At 41.6% G+C, this 16,130-nt stretch overlaps 1 protein-coding gene across 1 annotated transcript in view; it reads right to left on the bottom strand.

Moving 5' to 3' along the window:
• The window catches only part of znf827 (zinc finger protein 827), a gene marked incomplete at both ends in the record, with an annotated part of 59,795 nt that extends 44,113 nt beyond the window's left edge, over positions 1-15,682 (bottom strand). Inside the window, one exon of the mRNA XM_079219728.1 lies at positions 15,640-15,682. Within this exon, the coding sequence (XP_079075854.1) occupies positions 15,640-15,682 (43 nt within the window). The remainder of the gene's footprint in view (positions 1-15,639) is intronic.
• Between the last annotated feature and the right edge of the window lie 448 nt (positions 15,683-16,130).

The following is a 16,130-nucleotide window of genomic DNA, read 5'->3' as shown; positions in this document are numbered from 1 at the left end:
AGGAAAGAAGAGGAAGCCATTAGCCGATTAAGGCTGGACGGGGGTGCATCAATACTGTGCCGATGTCAAAACGAGAGTCATGCCCATGAGCTAATATAGCAATGAGAGTAAGAGAGGCAATGGGAGAGGGAGCACGAGCTAGAGATAGTGCAGGTCAGGGAATCACTAAAATTGCAAAGATTGCTCACCGCAAAGCCATAAAAAGTGAGATAGCATAAAAGACTGCCACAACATACCAAGACTAAAGCCATCACATCTACAACGGCAAAATGATTAGTCTTACCCTGCTATGAATGGGTGGAGAGGGGGTGTATGTGAATGTCTTTGGGAGTGGGTTAAGGAGGTAGAGCAGGGGGTGAGGACAGAGGAAGGAGGGCAGCAAGTATGGATGTAGTGAGGAAGGAGCCACGGCGGTAATTAAGTGTCCGGCTGGGCCCTGGCGGGGGTTGCCACGGCCGCGGGCTATGCTAATGAGCACGCCCGGCGGTCAGGGCTGCCTTATTAGCGCCTGCTGGACAATATGGTGGGAGAGACTGGCGGGCTCACGTCTCTGCAAATGACTAACTGTCCTCCCGAGGAGGAAGGTAATTCCATTAATTGGGACACACTGGATCAGGATCGCTTCCATTCCCTTTTCCATAATCTCTCACTTGCTTGATCTCTTTCACACCTGACATGTCTTTTTTTGTCTCTTCTTGAATGTCCCTCCCTTCATCCCGTCCCCTCTTTCTTCGGTGTCCATAACCAGGAACACAAATATTAAAATAATTAAATAAAGCATGCATGCTTTAAATAAATCCAGCTGAGCTATCAGACCCCCCCCCCCTCTCAAATGAAATTATACGCCATCAATTTGTTAAATGCTGTCTTTTGCAGGAGCAACATGATAATTGCTCCAAAGTTTATCCATCATGCTATTTCCATTAAGAAGTTGATGAAACATGACAACCAACAAGGGTACGGGCCAGAAATGTGGTCACTAAAGTAAAATGTCATGCAATGGAGCAGGTAACTTACTTTTGATATGATAGCATTTGACTTTTGTTGGGACGTAACATCACTCTTTTACATCAACCTATTTAAATATAGTTATGTGACAAATTGAACTCTAAAACGCAGCACTTGCAACTACATCCATACAGTGTACATGAAGTTAATTATATGGTAGGTGACAAAACTATGACTTTCATATAATACTCCAAATATCTCAACACCAATACTGAAATAATACCAGGACAAAATGTTAAAATATCAGGAAAAATAAAGTTCTAATAGATGCCAGAACATGGGGCTTTTTATATTAATACAAAATGTATTAAGCAGAAGATATGCATGGTATGATGTCCCCTATAATTGAGTTTGTGATTGATGGCTAACTTTATATTTGCCACCATTATGCAGGTGGAGAGTGGTACTGCAGCTTGGGAGAAAACAAAACAAAATTTCACATTACTGAGAAACACTTTAACACATGCTCTTTGGTGGATTATTTGTTTTTCAAATTACAGGAGATGCTTGGACAGATTGAGAAAAGACGGGGAATCTAATTTTATCGGTAGGTTTGGTCGGTAATTAGAGCCGTGTTGTTATTTTTTTGCTGATACAGACACCAGCTCAGAGTGGGACTGTGAAGCCAGTGAGCGGTTCATGACCTGCTTTAATCTTCTTTTCAAATGTATTTGTTGACTCCATCCTTCTGGTCAGCGCTAGCTAAATCCCGGAACCCACAGTTTATTTTTTGACTGTTGCAAAGTTAAATTGCCCGTTCCCCTGGGATCCCAATCCCAATGCAGTCCTCTGGTAGAGCGCTTTGTAAACACATTGCCTCGCTCTCACAGATTGATGCAACTCATAATAAACTACAACTCTCATTGAAACAATGTCATTCTTAAAGTACCGGTACGAACAAAATGAGGTATTTCACCGTTTTTAACGGCAAGATATTGAGATCCCTTTCTAGTATCGGCATACCGTGCAACCAGGCCTTTACTTTCAGTGTATTGAAAAAGTAACAACGTGTCTTCCATGCAAGAGTAAGCTACACCATTAAACATCCATCTAGAAATTAATTATGTTGACATGGCCTTGATCTAGTGAAAAAAAATCCTCCTGTGTTATGATCAAGGTTCATTCAATAATTAAAACTCAGAATCAACTTCTTCCATTTCAACTCCAACTATCGACATCATCCCGTACAACGTGTACCCTGTGACAAAGATGTAAAGAGCTCATCCTTTAGCTGGAATCTGAGGTGAGGTGATACTCTCAGTGAGGATCAGAGTTCAGGCAGCAGGGCTATATATAATGGCGTTTGAGTCGTATTGAAATGTAGTGCAAATTACCATCTGTGTATTTTCGGCCTTGGCCTCCGTGGTTTGTGGGTACTTTGGGCGGCATGCCAGAGGTGAAACAGGAAGGAGAAGTGTTCTTGGAAGAGAATGAGACGACTGAGAGCCCCAGACCTCTGAAATTCCTCATTGCACATGAAGTGCACTTTACCCCCTGGTTTATTTTTCCCTTCCATTTTTAGCATCTCATGTATAAAAAAAACGAGAGAAAAAAAACTTGCTCATGAGCTCAGATGTGTCATCAAAGCTATGGACCTAAATTGCTGGAGGGAGAGAAGTGGTATGTCTATTGCATCTTTGCAGCATAACTGACATATTATAAAGATTCTGATTAGAGGAAATAACAACTGAAGCAGATTAGTGACTTTATTTTTTTTTACCCTGAAATGATTTTACCTGGACTGTAAATAAGTGTGCATTGTGCAACACATTGTGCTTTGGACGGACAATGTTGTGTTGTACACGCGTTTGCATTATTGCATTATGATAGTGTCACTAAAATAGTATTGACTGCATTTCAAATCTTGTGATCTGAAAATTAGTTACATATATATTACAGCGTTAAAAAAAAGATAATAAAAGTTATGATTTTTAAATCCGGTCTCAATGTTTAAATTTAGATAGACATCATGCCAAGTATCACAGTACTGGTATATGAATTTAGTTCAGTTGCAGTGAGTTCTGCAGTTAATGTGGCTCCTGAAGTCTTTTTTTCCCAGAAAGCAACAACATCCTCATGCAAATGTGTGAATTTGGAATGAGATCATTACATCATGGCCTGCATGAGTATTTAATTAACCAGAAATAGACTTAGATAAAAAAAAAATCTTTATCATCTCACCCTCTGTAGTTGAACACAAAGTACATCGCAAGATAGATTCTCATTCTTCCAAAAATCTTTTGATTATCAATCATTTCGATGTGGCAAAAGTAATCACGCTATAGCTTCTGTCAATGGGGAGCACTGTGACATCGAAGGAAAACTAAAATATCTTGAAAAAAACTACGACCCATAAGAATCAACAATGAACTGTACAATGTACTGGACAGTTACTGGTATGTAAATATTGGCCAAGAAAGCCTCAAGATATATAGACACCTGGTAGGATCTGTCAGCCAACAGATATATTCTGGTTGTCTGTGGACAGATTTGGAAAAATATATTTTGATTTTATTGCATGTTGTATTTCGAATACTGTGTACTTAGTTGGACAGTTATACAGTTCCACAGCCCCCATGATGGTGTACTTCTATTTGGCCTTTGGCTGTCTGTAATGATTTTTCCTTCTTTCTTAATCTAATTGTGCAGTTGATTTAGATTGTAAATTTAAGACGCAAATGCTGACTGCCAATCATAAGGAGCGACTTCGGCAACTTCTGTGTCTGGTGATATCATAGACGTCTCCTTCAAAATTACAACAGGCCATTGATCTCCAACATAGAAAACTGTTACAAAGGGCGTTCAATAAAAAAAATATTCAATGCATAAAACATCTGAACCGGAATGTTTTGGCTTATTAAAAATACCTGATGAATGGAAATCATGAATTGCATCGATGCAAAATCATAATTAAATATTGCCACACAAAAAAGCAATACTACCATAAACAGTCCTGCTTACTGGTTTACAATAGCGGCCACAACATATTCTGTAGTCGTACAGTATTTTAGTAGTTGCGGATATTGTGTGCATATTGTGTAAGTGAAGGCTCGGTTTACAAATCTGACACATTAATCTCATTTATATCATTGACAAATGTACGAAATGCTTGATAAATATCCAAAGCACATTGATGTCTGTGTGGCATGAGTCACTCTAAATGATTCTCGAAGTTATTGGATCCCTGACTTACTCAGGAGGTGGCATCGATTCTGACTGGGTGCATAAAACGAGAGTGGTTCTGTGCCACAGCAGAGAGGCAAAGATTAACAGGCTAATACTAAAGCCAGCATACTGTTATTCTCAGGGCACTGGTTTGGACAATCAACTGGCCCTGGGTCAGCATCTTGCTTGATGGTTTTATTTTCAAACGCTCTGCCAAAAGGTTTTGTTTTATTATGAATACATGTTTTTGGTCATGAGGAGTCATGTTTTGTTTTTTTGTATTATTAATTCTGCTTTGCATGTAGCCAGTAGAAGAGAAGATCTCATGTCCGACAAGGTTGTCCTCTTGTCTTTGAAAGCAATGTACAGATGTATATTGAATGAATAAGAAAAAGATAATTTGATTAACAAAAACAGTTTAAAAACTCCAATTACCATCTGTGGATCACCATACTGTGGACTATAAAACTGTTAACACTGACGTATAATACTTTTATAATGATGATTAAAATGGTCGTGGTCAAATTAAATATGTATTGGGTGTCACAGGGTTAGTCTCCCACTCATTGGACATAATTTATTGGTTTGTTGCTAAGTAAGTGGACATATCCTGGTATGATTTTACAAAATAACAACTGACTGCGTATTTAGAAAATGTTTAGCAGCAAAAAGGAGAGGGGATCTGAGGAAGAAATCCGTAAACAGAGGAGTACGTCAGGGTCTTTAACGGCATGGTGTCTGTGAGGGGCATTATTCCACTGCATAAATCCAATCCAAGCCTTTAAAACTGCTGACCAGCCATTCTGCTCAAAAAAGGTAATTTGGTCACATGGGTTTGTGAAGTGTTAAATCTCTTCCAAATATTTACATGTTGCATTTCTATATTAATTTACAAACTTGTTTTAGTATTTTAGTGTTTTTAGGCCTTTATGTTTTTTTAATTAGCTCTAATGTTCCATTGCTTGTCAGCTAAAAACACAATACAATGGTGCTTTAATTTCAAAATAGTACAAATGTAGTCTATCCAAAATTGGATATCATGAATCATAATATAACACATTTTTTGTGGATAATAGCCAGATGCCAAGTCTGTTTATAACCAGCCAAAACACAATCCTTTCATTTTTCAAAAAGCAGTAGGCCATTCAGCAGGATGCTGTTGAGATGGCATGCTTTTTGTTTTTTTTTAGACCGATTGATTTACACCATAGAGTGAGAAACTCATGTAATACTCCTGCATGGATAAAGAACGTTCTTCATTTACAATGTGCACATGAACTAGAATAATTCTAAATTGTTTGAAAAATGCATTCATAAGTTGCTTGATAAATGGGGCGCATTGCCAGTGTAGTGTCTGAACACTAGACTACAAACCAATCTTGATTCTGTGAGAAAGAGCTGTTCATATTCATCAAGACTCAAGCCGTTCTCTCTCATAGGAATAGGCATATGTGGGTGGCATCCCTCTTTGTGAAACTGAATACAGGCAGCACATGTAGCACACTTTAAAACGCCACATATCGTAGGCAAAAACGTAAGTGTTTCTACTTGTGTGAAATAGGAAAGAAATTATGCCTCCGACACATGAGCGCTCACAACAACACAAGTTATTTTTCTCAAATGCCCAATGCTGGATTGCTAACATGAAATGGACTTGGTACCATTACATTTTGATCGACGTTACCAGATCAATGTTGTGCTGCAGTGTTTCCTACAGACTGGCATAGTGACAAATCCAGAAGAATCCAAAACACTCATATTTCCACCCAATTTCCTCTGCTCAAACACTGAGTAATTAGCATATGCCTGAAACTGTTTAACTAATTCAACTCCCTTGCGTATTTGCTTTCTATCAGGCAAAATTGTCTTGAACACAGCTCAGATTACCATTTCATGTGCTTTTGAAAACTACTAATTATGAACCACTTGACATACTAGTCAGATCCCATCAATTTGTCTTCCGGTTGACAAAGTAACCTCATTCAACCACGACGTGGATGTCGCACTAGCGTTCTCAAGTAGACAGGGTACATTCTTTGGAACAAGTGCAAAAAGAACAGGCCATCACCCTGCTGCGTTGTTTTCTGGCATACTGAAGCTCCTCACAGAGGTGATTGTGTGTCTGTGGAAGAGAAGTGAGAGAGAGTGGGAGGGTGGAAGGTGGGAGTGTGTACAGCGTCCATGTATTGTTTGTAAATCACCCTACTGGCAAAAGGGACACTCGGCTCTATAGCAGCCAGTCCACCCTGGGATACAAAGCAAGGTCCGGTGGGAGGTGGGGGTAGAGTGAGAGGTAATTCTATATGTGCATGCATGTATGTAAGGGGACAGTGTGTGAGAGCGATGGAGGCGGCGTCTATTAGAGACACTTGGAATGGACGGCAAGGGAGAATGAGCAGAGGAGCGAGGAAGACGAAAGAGGGAGGGAATCTCGAGAAATGAGAGGGAGGGGGGAAAGATGCCTCTTTTTTTTTTATGGTGGTATTGCTTTGACGGCTGCTTGGCAGAGGCGCCCAAGGCAGTGCCTGCTTGGATTTTAGCCTGTCACTTAGGACAGGGACACTAATCAGGATTGGTCCCGGTCCCTACCCCAGGAAAGGGGGAGCACTTTCAGGCCATTATTTATATAAAAAAATAAAAAAAAGGAAAGGAGAGAAAGAAGAATTGCTGTGGCACAGCAGGAAATGCTAACCGCTAACCTCATTTACATGCAGGTCCAGGGAGAATGTGGGGGGGGGGGAGCTTATTTCGTTTCCAATCTCCATGTTAAATGCTGGCCAGGGCAGCTGATGGGAACGAGAGGCATTGTTCACCCCATGCTGCTCTCCGTTACGCCAATACCTGCCTCGCTTTTCTTCAAGGTATAAAAAGACATTTCCTCAGTAATTTTAACCCCCACCTGATATCTATAGGAACTTGACATGCGATGTATGCGGCTGTTTAGCTTGTTCAGCCTGTGTACTGCTGCAACCAGCCCTCATTGGTCTATCTGTTCCGTCATAACCAGGTTGTGACCTGAGGCTGTCGCATTCAAAGCCATCCTTCACCCACTGAGTCTGTTCTGTGGCATAATGATTGCTATGACAACCATCACTTAAAGCCATGGGTAGGTGGAGGAGAGATGTCAGCTTCTCGTCTACTCTTCTGATGATCTCATTTCTGGCTGGCAGGTACAACAAGGTCAAACCACTGAAACTGGAAAAGTGGCTGCTTGCTACATGCAAATGGCAGAACTGAGTTTCCAAACAATTACACTGTCCTGTCCAAAATCGACATGGGCTAAACTTAGAGAAGCACACGGTGGGGGATAAAAAAATAAAAATAAAATAAAAAAAATCAGGGGAGTAAGAGAGAGAATGAGATGTAGCGGGAGGGATGGCTGTCTTTGGCGAGCTATGAGCACAAAGTCTGGCTGTGCGTGCCAAATGAGGTTTTTAAACGGTTTTTCTGGGAGGATTTGTGCTAATCTAGAAAACCTTCTGGAGGAAGTGCAAATACATCTGCCGCTGACCACTCCCCTGTAGAGTACGAGGGATTAATGACATGGCAATCTGAACCAACATGGCCCCCATTCAAAACACTCACGGGGAGTGGGAACATACGGGCAATGGTGAGCTGCGCCCTCGGATTCAGTTGATTTTAGAATAGCGTGCTACCTCCAACCATCCATTCATGATTTTAGTCGGCTAATTTTCCAAATTTGTTTTCCACGTGTGGTTGTGGTGCACATAGGTACCATGAGCTACAAGGCTCCTCTCTAAGAATGCAATATCCAGTGATTAGCTAAGCTCATTAGCATCACAAGGACAAAACCAAGTGACCAAATGTCCTTGGTAAACAATGGCAATAAAGGATGAGACCTGAATCACATCGTTGGTTTAATGCACTAGGAGATGCTGCGACCACATTGTGCAAATGGGGAAGCCTCCTCTACGACACTGAATTAGTCAAGACGTTCACCTGCATTTTCAGCACCATAAATAACCTCGCACGGCACTGACAATGGCTTTCTCCGAGATGACATCACATCAATGATTTTAACTTCTCAGGATTTTTGTCTCGGAGCCAAACACTTCCACTCTCCTATTAGAGGTGATATATTGTTTCCCTAGAGAGCTGTCACTGCCTTATGGTCCTACTATCCTGTGTCTGTAACAGACATGCCCCCCCCCCCCTCCCTCTGTACTTTTAATCTCCCTATAAAACTGATCCTACTTCCCAAAAAGCTGCAGACACACAGCTGTCAGTGCGGCTAGTTAAAGACATTAGCCTGTGCTTTGCTCTTGACTGCCTAAATGCGCAATGTGGAAACACTTCCACACCGAGAGGAGAGAGGTGTTAGCCGGGCTAGTGCACTACAGGCTAACTGGAGCCAGGCTGTGCTTAAGAGAGAAAGAGAGAGAGAGAATCTGTGTGCATGCGTGTGTAAAAGGCCCCTTGCCCTACTCTACCCACACAGGAAGTGAGGTCATCTCATAGCACTGCGCTGTGCAGAGTGCATTCAAGGAAGGCGACGAAGATCAACGAGTTGGCCAAAAGCCATTTTAATTTTGCCCCCTAGAAAAATATACATACTCTGATGAACTACACTGAATGACTATGTTTATTTATGGACGGTAAACATATCATATTCTATATAAGCAGGTTTGTAAGGACAGTCAAATAGCAAGAATCCAGAGCCAAAAAGACTTAAATCAGATGCCACCGTATGCTAAAAACTTTGAATTTCACGCACTAGTTAAAGATGCACCACATGGTCCAAAAAAATGTCCTCACAGCCCACAGGCGAAGGTCTTTCTTCCATCACAATTTAGGAAGTACTTTATCTCTGTACAATGTAATTTTTGTGTCTTTCTGGGAGTGAAACGTGAGACGGAGTCCAACAATAAATCACATCCCTGTTTAGAGCGGGCGTCTGGCACGACTGGCCGGCTTCAGCTCCCCAGACCACTACCTCCTCCATCGCCGCCGCTGCCTCCTCCTCCTCCTCCTCCTCCTCTCATGCTCTCCATCCCTCATGCCTGTTAAAGGCTTGTCCTGCAGGGCCTGGATGCACTTGTGTGGTACAACAACAGAGAAACCGCCCAAAGCTCTTAACAGCTCTTCCTCTCCACTTCCTCCCTCCCTCCATCTCCACTGCTACCACCACCAGCTCCTCTCTCCCTCTCCACTCTGCTCTGTCTTTCCCAGCTGCACCGGCGAGCTGTTCCGTATGAACTGCTGCCAGCTGAAAGCCTGCTACTCCTGTGAGATTGCTATTACTCAGTGCAAGCAGGGCTCTGCGTAGCCAAAGGGCTGCTCTCCGAGCTGTAGATCTCCATGTTGTGACTTGTCAACACGGGAAAAATCGTTACCAAGGCTGAGGCACTTCCATTCCACACAGAGGGGGATCTGATTGAGACCAGGCAGACAGGCAGGCAGGTACTGTACTGGAGGTATTACGACAAACACCGTTACCTGATTTGTTCTGCAGAGGATTTTCTGCTCAGAAAATGCACTTTGAAATTATTGGATAACAATAAAATACATTTCCACAGTGAATTTCAACTAAAGTCATTGATATTAAATAAAATAACTTGTAGCCAGATGTTGAAAAAGATGAATCCACATTTTAAAAGTTGACCATTTTAGTTTTTTTTTACAATTTGAACTAACCTGTGGTGTAGAGTACCAAAATTGACTTTTTTAAGATGCAAGGAGACAACTAATAAAACGGCAAAGAGCAGGTATTCTAATGTTTTCTCTACCATCACTGGTAGCAGGACTTTTAGTACTTTCTTCTTATTATTACTATTTCAAATAACTTAACTGCATCACTGTTTAGTGCACTGTTTACAGCCGCATGCCTACAAATAGAAACAGCACAAAATGAATAAAAGAAAGCTATAAATCTGATAAAAGAAGAAGTAAACTACAGCCAGAATGTGACCAAGAATTCAGTAGCAACTTATGCTTGACAGTGTTTGTCAAACTATCATTATGGCACATAAAAATATTTAATAATCAAATAAATGTATTAAAAATGGCCAACTCTTTTTTTCTCTCAAATACTATTTGATGATTTGCCATTAAATATCTGAGCAATTAAATACTTGCTTGAGTTGATTTAGACTTGTGGGAAACAACTAGCCTCTTAAATACACATGTACAGTTTACGGGCTCTTCTACTGAAAACACAATTGTTGATCCTTATAGTGAACTCAAACATTTCATCAAGAAAATGTGCAAGAGCAACAATTTTGGGGCTGAAGTCAAGTCCATTTTATTTATAAAGCCCAATATCACAAATACCGTACGCTAACTTGGGTTGAACAAGGTAGACGCAGACTGCACTTTTTAAGTTCACAGCACTTACTGAGGCTAAAGTCTTGAACAATATAATATAATATATATATATATATATATATATATATATATATATATATATATATATATATATATATATATATATACACACACCTTGAATTCCTGAATGGGCAGTGAAAAGCTGGCTAGAGTAAAATAAAATGAGAGTCTCCTTCAACAACTATGATCAATGTGATGATGAACAAAATACCGAACAACTTAACCAACACTTAACAAAAGTTGTTGTGATACTCACCAGCATACAAGGATCTTCTCTGATATTACATTTTCAATTTCAAGTATTAGCCTAGTTCTATAGTGACACTACAAGGTGCTATGTGAAATAAATGGGCACTCAAATTCAAATGAATTATTCAACGGAGATGTGAGAGGTAATTCTGAGAAAACTCCTATTTCGTGTTATTCTTGGGTAACATACAGACCCACCCAGAGCTTTGATTCTTAAGTGACATTTATTTTTAAGTTGAATTAACTATGAAATGTATCACTGACACCATGATGATAAACCACCCAGCACTTATCGGCTTGGCCAATTGTCCAAAGTAGCAAACGAGGTTAACGTTTGTGTAGAAGATCCACACCCTGAGGCTTAGCCAGGCCCATTAAACCGTAGCCAACTACCTGTTTATTCACATCGGTGTTTTCATTTACCATCAAGCAAAACACAGAGTCCAGTTTGGCCATTGCATATTCAGTGAAAGCAGGTTTATCTGCTCTGTGTTACAGTGTATGGTGAGCGAAGCATCCACCACCTTTCCCCTGCCCTTTAATTCATTTCTAAGTTAAAGCCTGTGTATCATTATTCGCTTGAGCTCCACTCGCCAGAGCACCCGAGCCCCATCAACTTGAGGGGGGTGGGGGACGTAGCAGTGGTGGCGAGGTATGGGATTCTTGGCAGAAATTCCCCACAAATTTTATGCCAAGAGCGAAATGGAAACCTCCTCTAATTTTCCTCTCCCCTTAATCCAATGTTTTTCAAGCCCCAGTCCCACCAAGGTCATTATAATCATAGCAAGTGGAAGGGAGCCAGTGACCCGCCATTACAGTAAGGTACGGAGCCACCCAGTCAGGAGGAGCCAATATCTGTCTAGAAATGTTAAAAATCTCTCCATCTCAAATGTAGATTACCGGGGGCGGAGGGGAGTGTAAGTAAGCAGAATACCAATGTCCCCCTCAATACACTTAAGGTTGCGATCCTTAAGATATGGACTCCCTCTGACGACAAGAATCATGACTGGTTGAGAAATGTTATGAGCACTTGTTTGATCTAATGACAAACTCAGGCTATGATACGCTATATGAACGTTTTGGGAGATAATATACCAAAACAACACTGATTAATAGTTAGGCCTATTCTGATTTATTTAATGTCACTGTTTAAAACACAAAGTCACAAACACAAAACCTTCCAGGCATTTTCCACTAACCCTAACTTTAAAGAGTGAGTACGTAATAAGGCAGTAAAAATTACACAAACAATAACACACTGCAAGGTCATAAAGAATGGCAGTTTTCATTGTGGCACCAAAGGTCATGTTTACTTGTCAGACTGAAGGCGCCATACTGTACTGTGACCTCCATAGCTGGCTGATGTACCCACACAAACACAAACACACTGTTCACTTTCGCATGTGCGTGCCACACACACACACACACTTAAGGAAGAGTCTCCTCTCACAAGCTGTGCCATAGACAATAGGACAGTGCGCACACACTGGGCAACACAACCCATATATCTGGGTCTGTGCAAAGATAAAGCACCTCCAGCATTAAAGCCAGTGTATTAGTTTGCCCTTTTTCACCACAGATGAAGAGATTTGAAGCTCGATATTGTGCTTGTTGGCTGGCACACCACCAGGGTGTTGTTGGCTGAATAATGAAAACACACAGACTGACAGCAAATGGCATGAGGTGACACTTCCATTCTAGAGTGGGAAGATCCGAAACAAAGCGTAAAAAGCTTCTGACAAATTCATACTTTCCCGTGACAGTTTGTTGACTGAGGAGGAAAACAACTCCTAAATCAGAAAAAGGCTTTCATTTCAACCCAGGAACACAGGCACAGCAGTGCTCCACTACAGTGCCTAGACAGTAGTACAGGATTTCAGATACGTGGGTGAAGGCTATTTTTGGTCCAGACCAATTACAAAAGCAGATTAATTGAAAGGTTGATATCTTTGGTTTTCTTGCCTAAAAGACAGAAAATACTGGACTTCATCTTTGACTGATCCAGACAGCATGATGAGGACACCATGTGAATAAAGCTTTAATAAACACAATCTCTCACCATTTTCCCAATGTGCTACAATGTCTTGAAAATAATGAACTCCAGGGTACATTTCAATGATGAAATGGACAATCTGTTTCCATTAGAAGAGTAGGGCAACTACAGTAGGTGCTAAAGCATGATATTATGTCATTCTAGACAACAAAATGTATTAAAAATGTATTAAAATGTGAGTCATATCATAAATACATTTAAAAAAACGATATGTGTCCCTGTTAACACAAGGCTCGACAGTAAGGTTTGCCACTGGCAACCATTTTAAGAAATTGGCAACTAATTCTTGGCCTGTAGTTGCAAACCACTTTGTAACAGAAAATAGGGACAGCGAACAGCAAAGGGTGCCCACCACTCTCTTCAGCTTTATGTGAGAGGGGATTCAGCTGTCTAAGAAGAATCAATCAAGGCAGATTGGAGGTCATCTCTTAAAGTTGAGATGATGGACAAGCTGATCTTGGAATCTGTGAAGAACACGACAAAAGCTGCACGATCGGAATTTTGCATACTAGGTATTGAGAGCGGACAGTTACGTGCTAACAGATAACTCTTGAGATTCAAATTCCGTAAAGAATGTGATAAAACCCAATTATTTTTGCTACATTTTCATGATTAAGCTGATGTATAAATGCAGAATACCTTAATTACTCAAAATATGTGATGAGAAATGGCAATCATATTCTCAGTTGCAGCGACCAAATGCCACTTTTAAAAGTGAGTGTGAAGCCCTGTAACATAATAACGGCAATCAACTAAGAGGTTTTTTCCCTATTTGGAAGACAAATGTACAGTTTAAAGAATCCATAAACCATAGTGTATTGTACTCTCCATCTAATCATAAACAAGAGAATGAATGTCACTAACAAAGAACGGAAAGTCAGGTACTGAAAACTGCATGTATTTCCTGATTACACTGCACTCCAAACACACTTCATAAAACACATATTTTGGTAACTGATGAGAAAAACATATTCAGTGAACAAGTTCTCCAAATGATGACTGCCTCTTGCCGTTGTGCAGAGGAGTTCTAGTAAAAAAAAATCTGCAACAGTGGGGTATATATATATATATATATGACCCTGTTCTGTGCAGTTCAACCATAGAGCTTACATTCTCCTTATGTCGCATTTCACTTTCCAAATATCCCTGTCACTTAGTCACACACACACACACACACACACACACACACACACACACACACACACACACACACACACACACACACACACACAGTCACTTACCACTGTCACCCAGTTTCCACCTCTATGCCTCAAAGCCAACCCCTGCTATTTTCCAAGTTCAACCCTAGGTCAAACACCTCAGCAGTAGATCAGTGAATATTACTACCAAAAGAAGAAGAAAAAACAGCATTTGTGTATATTGTGCGACACTACGGGGATAATAACGCCATAATGTACATTTGAGTTAATGTGCCAGGCATATTAAACTGTGACAGGTGCAGCAGGAGCTCATTCATTACTCAAACCCTTGGAAATGAAAGGAAAGCCGACGTAAGAAAACTGGAGGAAGAACTTAGTGCCTGTTTTCATGGTGGCTGGCTATGATGAACAGCTGGCACGGTCTGACATTTAAGAAACGAAGAAGATAGTGTCATAAGATAGATGCATCAAGCCGTTGTTGACTTAAAGATGAATCACCCAAGTATTCATCCTCTTTGCATACCAATATGACTAATTGAGCCGTTTGCTTATGCAAGTATTGAGCAGAAAATGATCAAGAGCAGGAAATGTCACTCTCGGGATGAATCCTTTAATAATCGTTGTCATTGCCCACTACCGTCTGAGCAATCCTCTAGTGGCCGGTGTGCGTTATCGCAGCTTTTTCATTATCTGGACTGATAAAGCACAATACGAACATCCAAGATACGGAGGGTCAAATGTACAAAAGTAAATCAACCTCCGACCAAAAATCAGACTGCGCGGGCTTTACAGTACGTGTCTGCTGCGGCGAAGCGTTTATTTCCAGCAACGTAGTAGGAGCACTAACTGTCGTTTCCCTTTTTCTAACTGCGTTATTGATCGTAGTCTGTCTGCAATGAATGGCTGCAAAGGGGAAGGGGGGGAGGAAACCCTGAACTTCAGGTGACCGACCATGGCTCTGACATGCAGACTGGGAGGGGTAGAAAATATATAAATATATAAATATCGGCTTGAGGTTGGGGTGGAGGGGGGAGAAAGAAAAAGAAAATCTCTACACACTTTTTTTCTTCTTCTTTTTTTTTTTTTTTAAAGTCGACGACAAAACAAGCGCGAACAAATTCGGTTCCGCGATCCGGAGCAGCAAAACTATGAGATGAAAGTTACACGTTTATCGCCAAGGAAATGAAGTTTAGCGAGCGTTGCTAGATAGCGCTGTTGCTAACTAGGAACACCAGGGTACGGGGAGCCAGACTCCGGCTCGTCTGATCCGACTGACCCTTCATTTTATTGCGGCCAGACTCCCAGATCCTCCCCTTTCTACCCGAAAAGCGAACATAGCAGTGGCGAACACATAACCCGCCGACACTCGGCCGTTATTCCTCGCACACGCAACCGACACGCATGCCAACTGACCGCAACCTTTAAGCGGAACCGGACCCTCTTATCGATTCTACTCTTAATAAAAGCCACGTATCGTTTCTCCACGCACTGCCTAGCTACCGTTACCCATCGCCAACAACATGGCTGCCTCGCTCGGACCTAAAAAGGGAGAAATAACCTACGCCGAGTCTTTTGTCTGTTTCACCTCTTTAACCCTAAACTACTGCGCAAAACATACGGAGAGCCGTTAAAATGGAACAAATCGAGTGAAGGACTTACGTGAAGGCAGGCGCTTGGGTTGCTCCTGCTTCCTCCTTGGCATTTTCCCCCGTTTTTAATCACATTCTCGTCCTTGTTTAGGGATAAGAAGAAAAAAGGTTTTTCCCATTGAGACTGGAGGCGCCAGTGATGGCAGGGACTTGGTCGTGCACCTGGCTTTGCTCGGTTTAAAGTGTATTGTTGGGGAATGGGAACACAGGCGGAGGAGGTGCCGCTGTTGTTGTTGCCGTGTCTTGACTATGGCTGCTCTCGGTGCAAGTGTGTCTCCGAGCCCCTAACTAACACTAATGCAGGGATCAAAGGGCAGCAACAGCAGAGCAGCCACACACACACACACACGCGCGCGCGCGCAGGCACGCACACATACACTCACACATACACACGTTCACACGCTCACGCACGCACTCGAACACGCTCTTGCGCGCACACGCACATTCGAGGAGCTCGCCCCCGAGAGCAGCGGACGGACAAGGTGCCCCCAAGCTTTCAGG

This window comes from Taurulus bubalis, assembly GCF_910589615.1.
Source record: "Taurulus bubalis genome assembly, chromosome: 6".
Classification (NCBI taxonomy): Eukaryota; Metazoa; Chordata; class Actinopteri; order Perciformes; family Cottidae; genus Taurulus; species Taurulus bubalis.
Note: the sequence above shows the minus strand (reverse complement) of the source record. Positions and strands in the feature narration are given on the sequence as shown.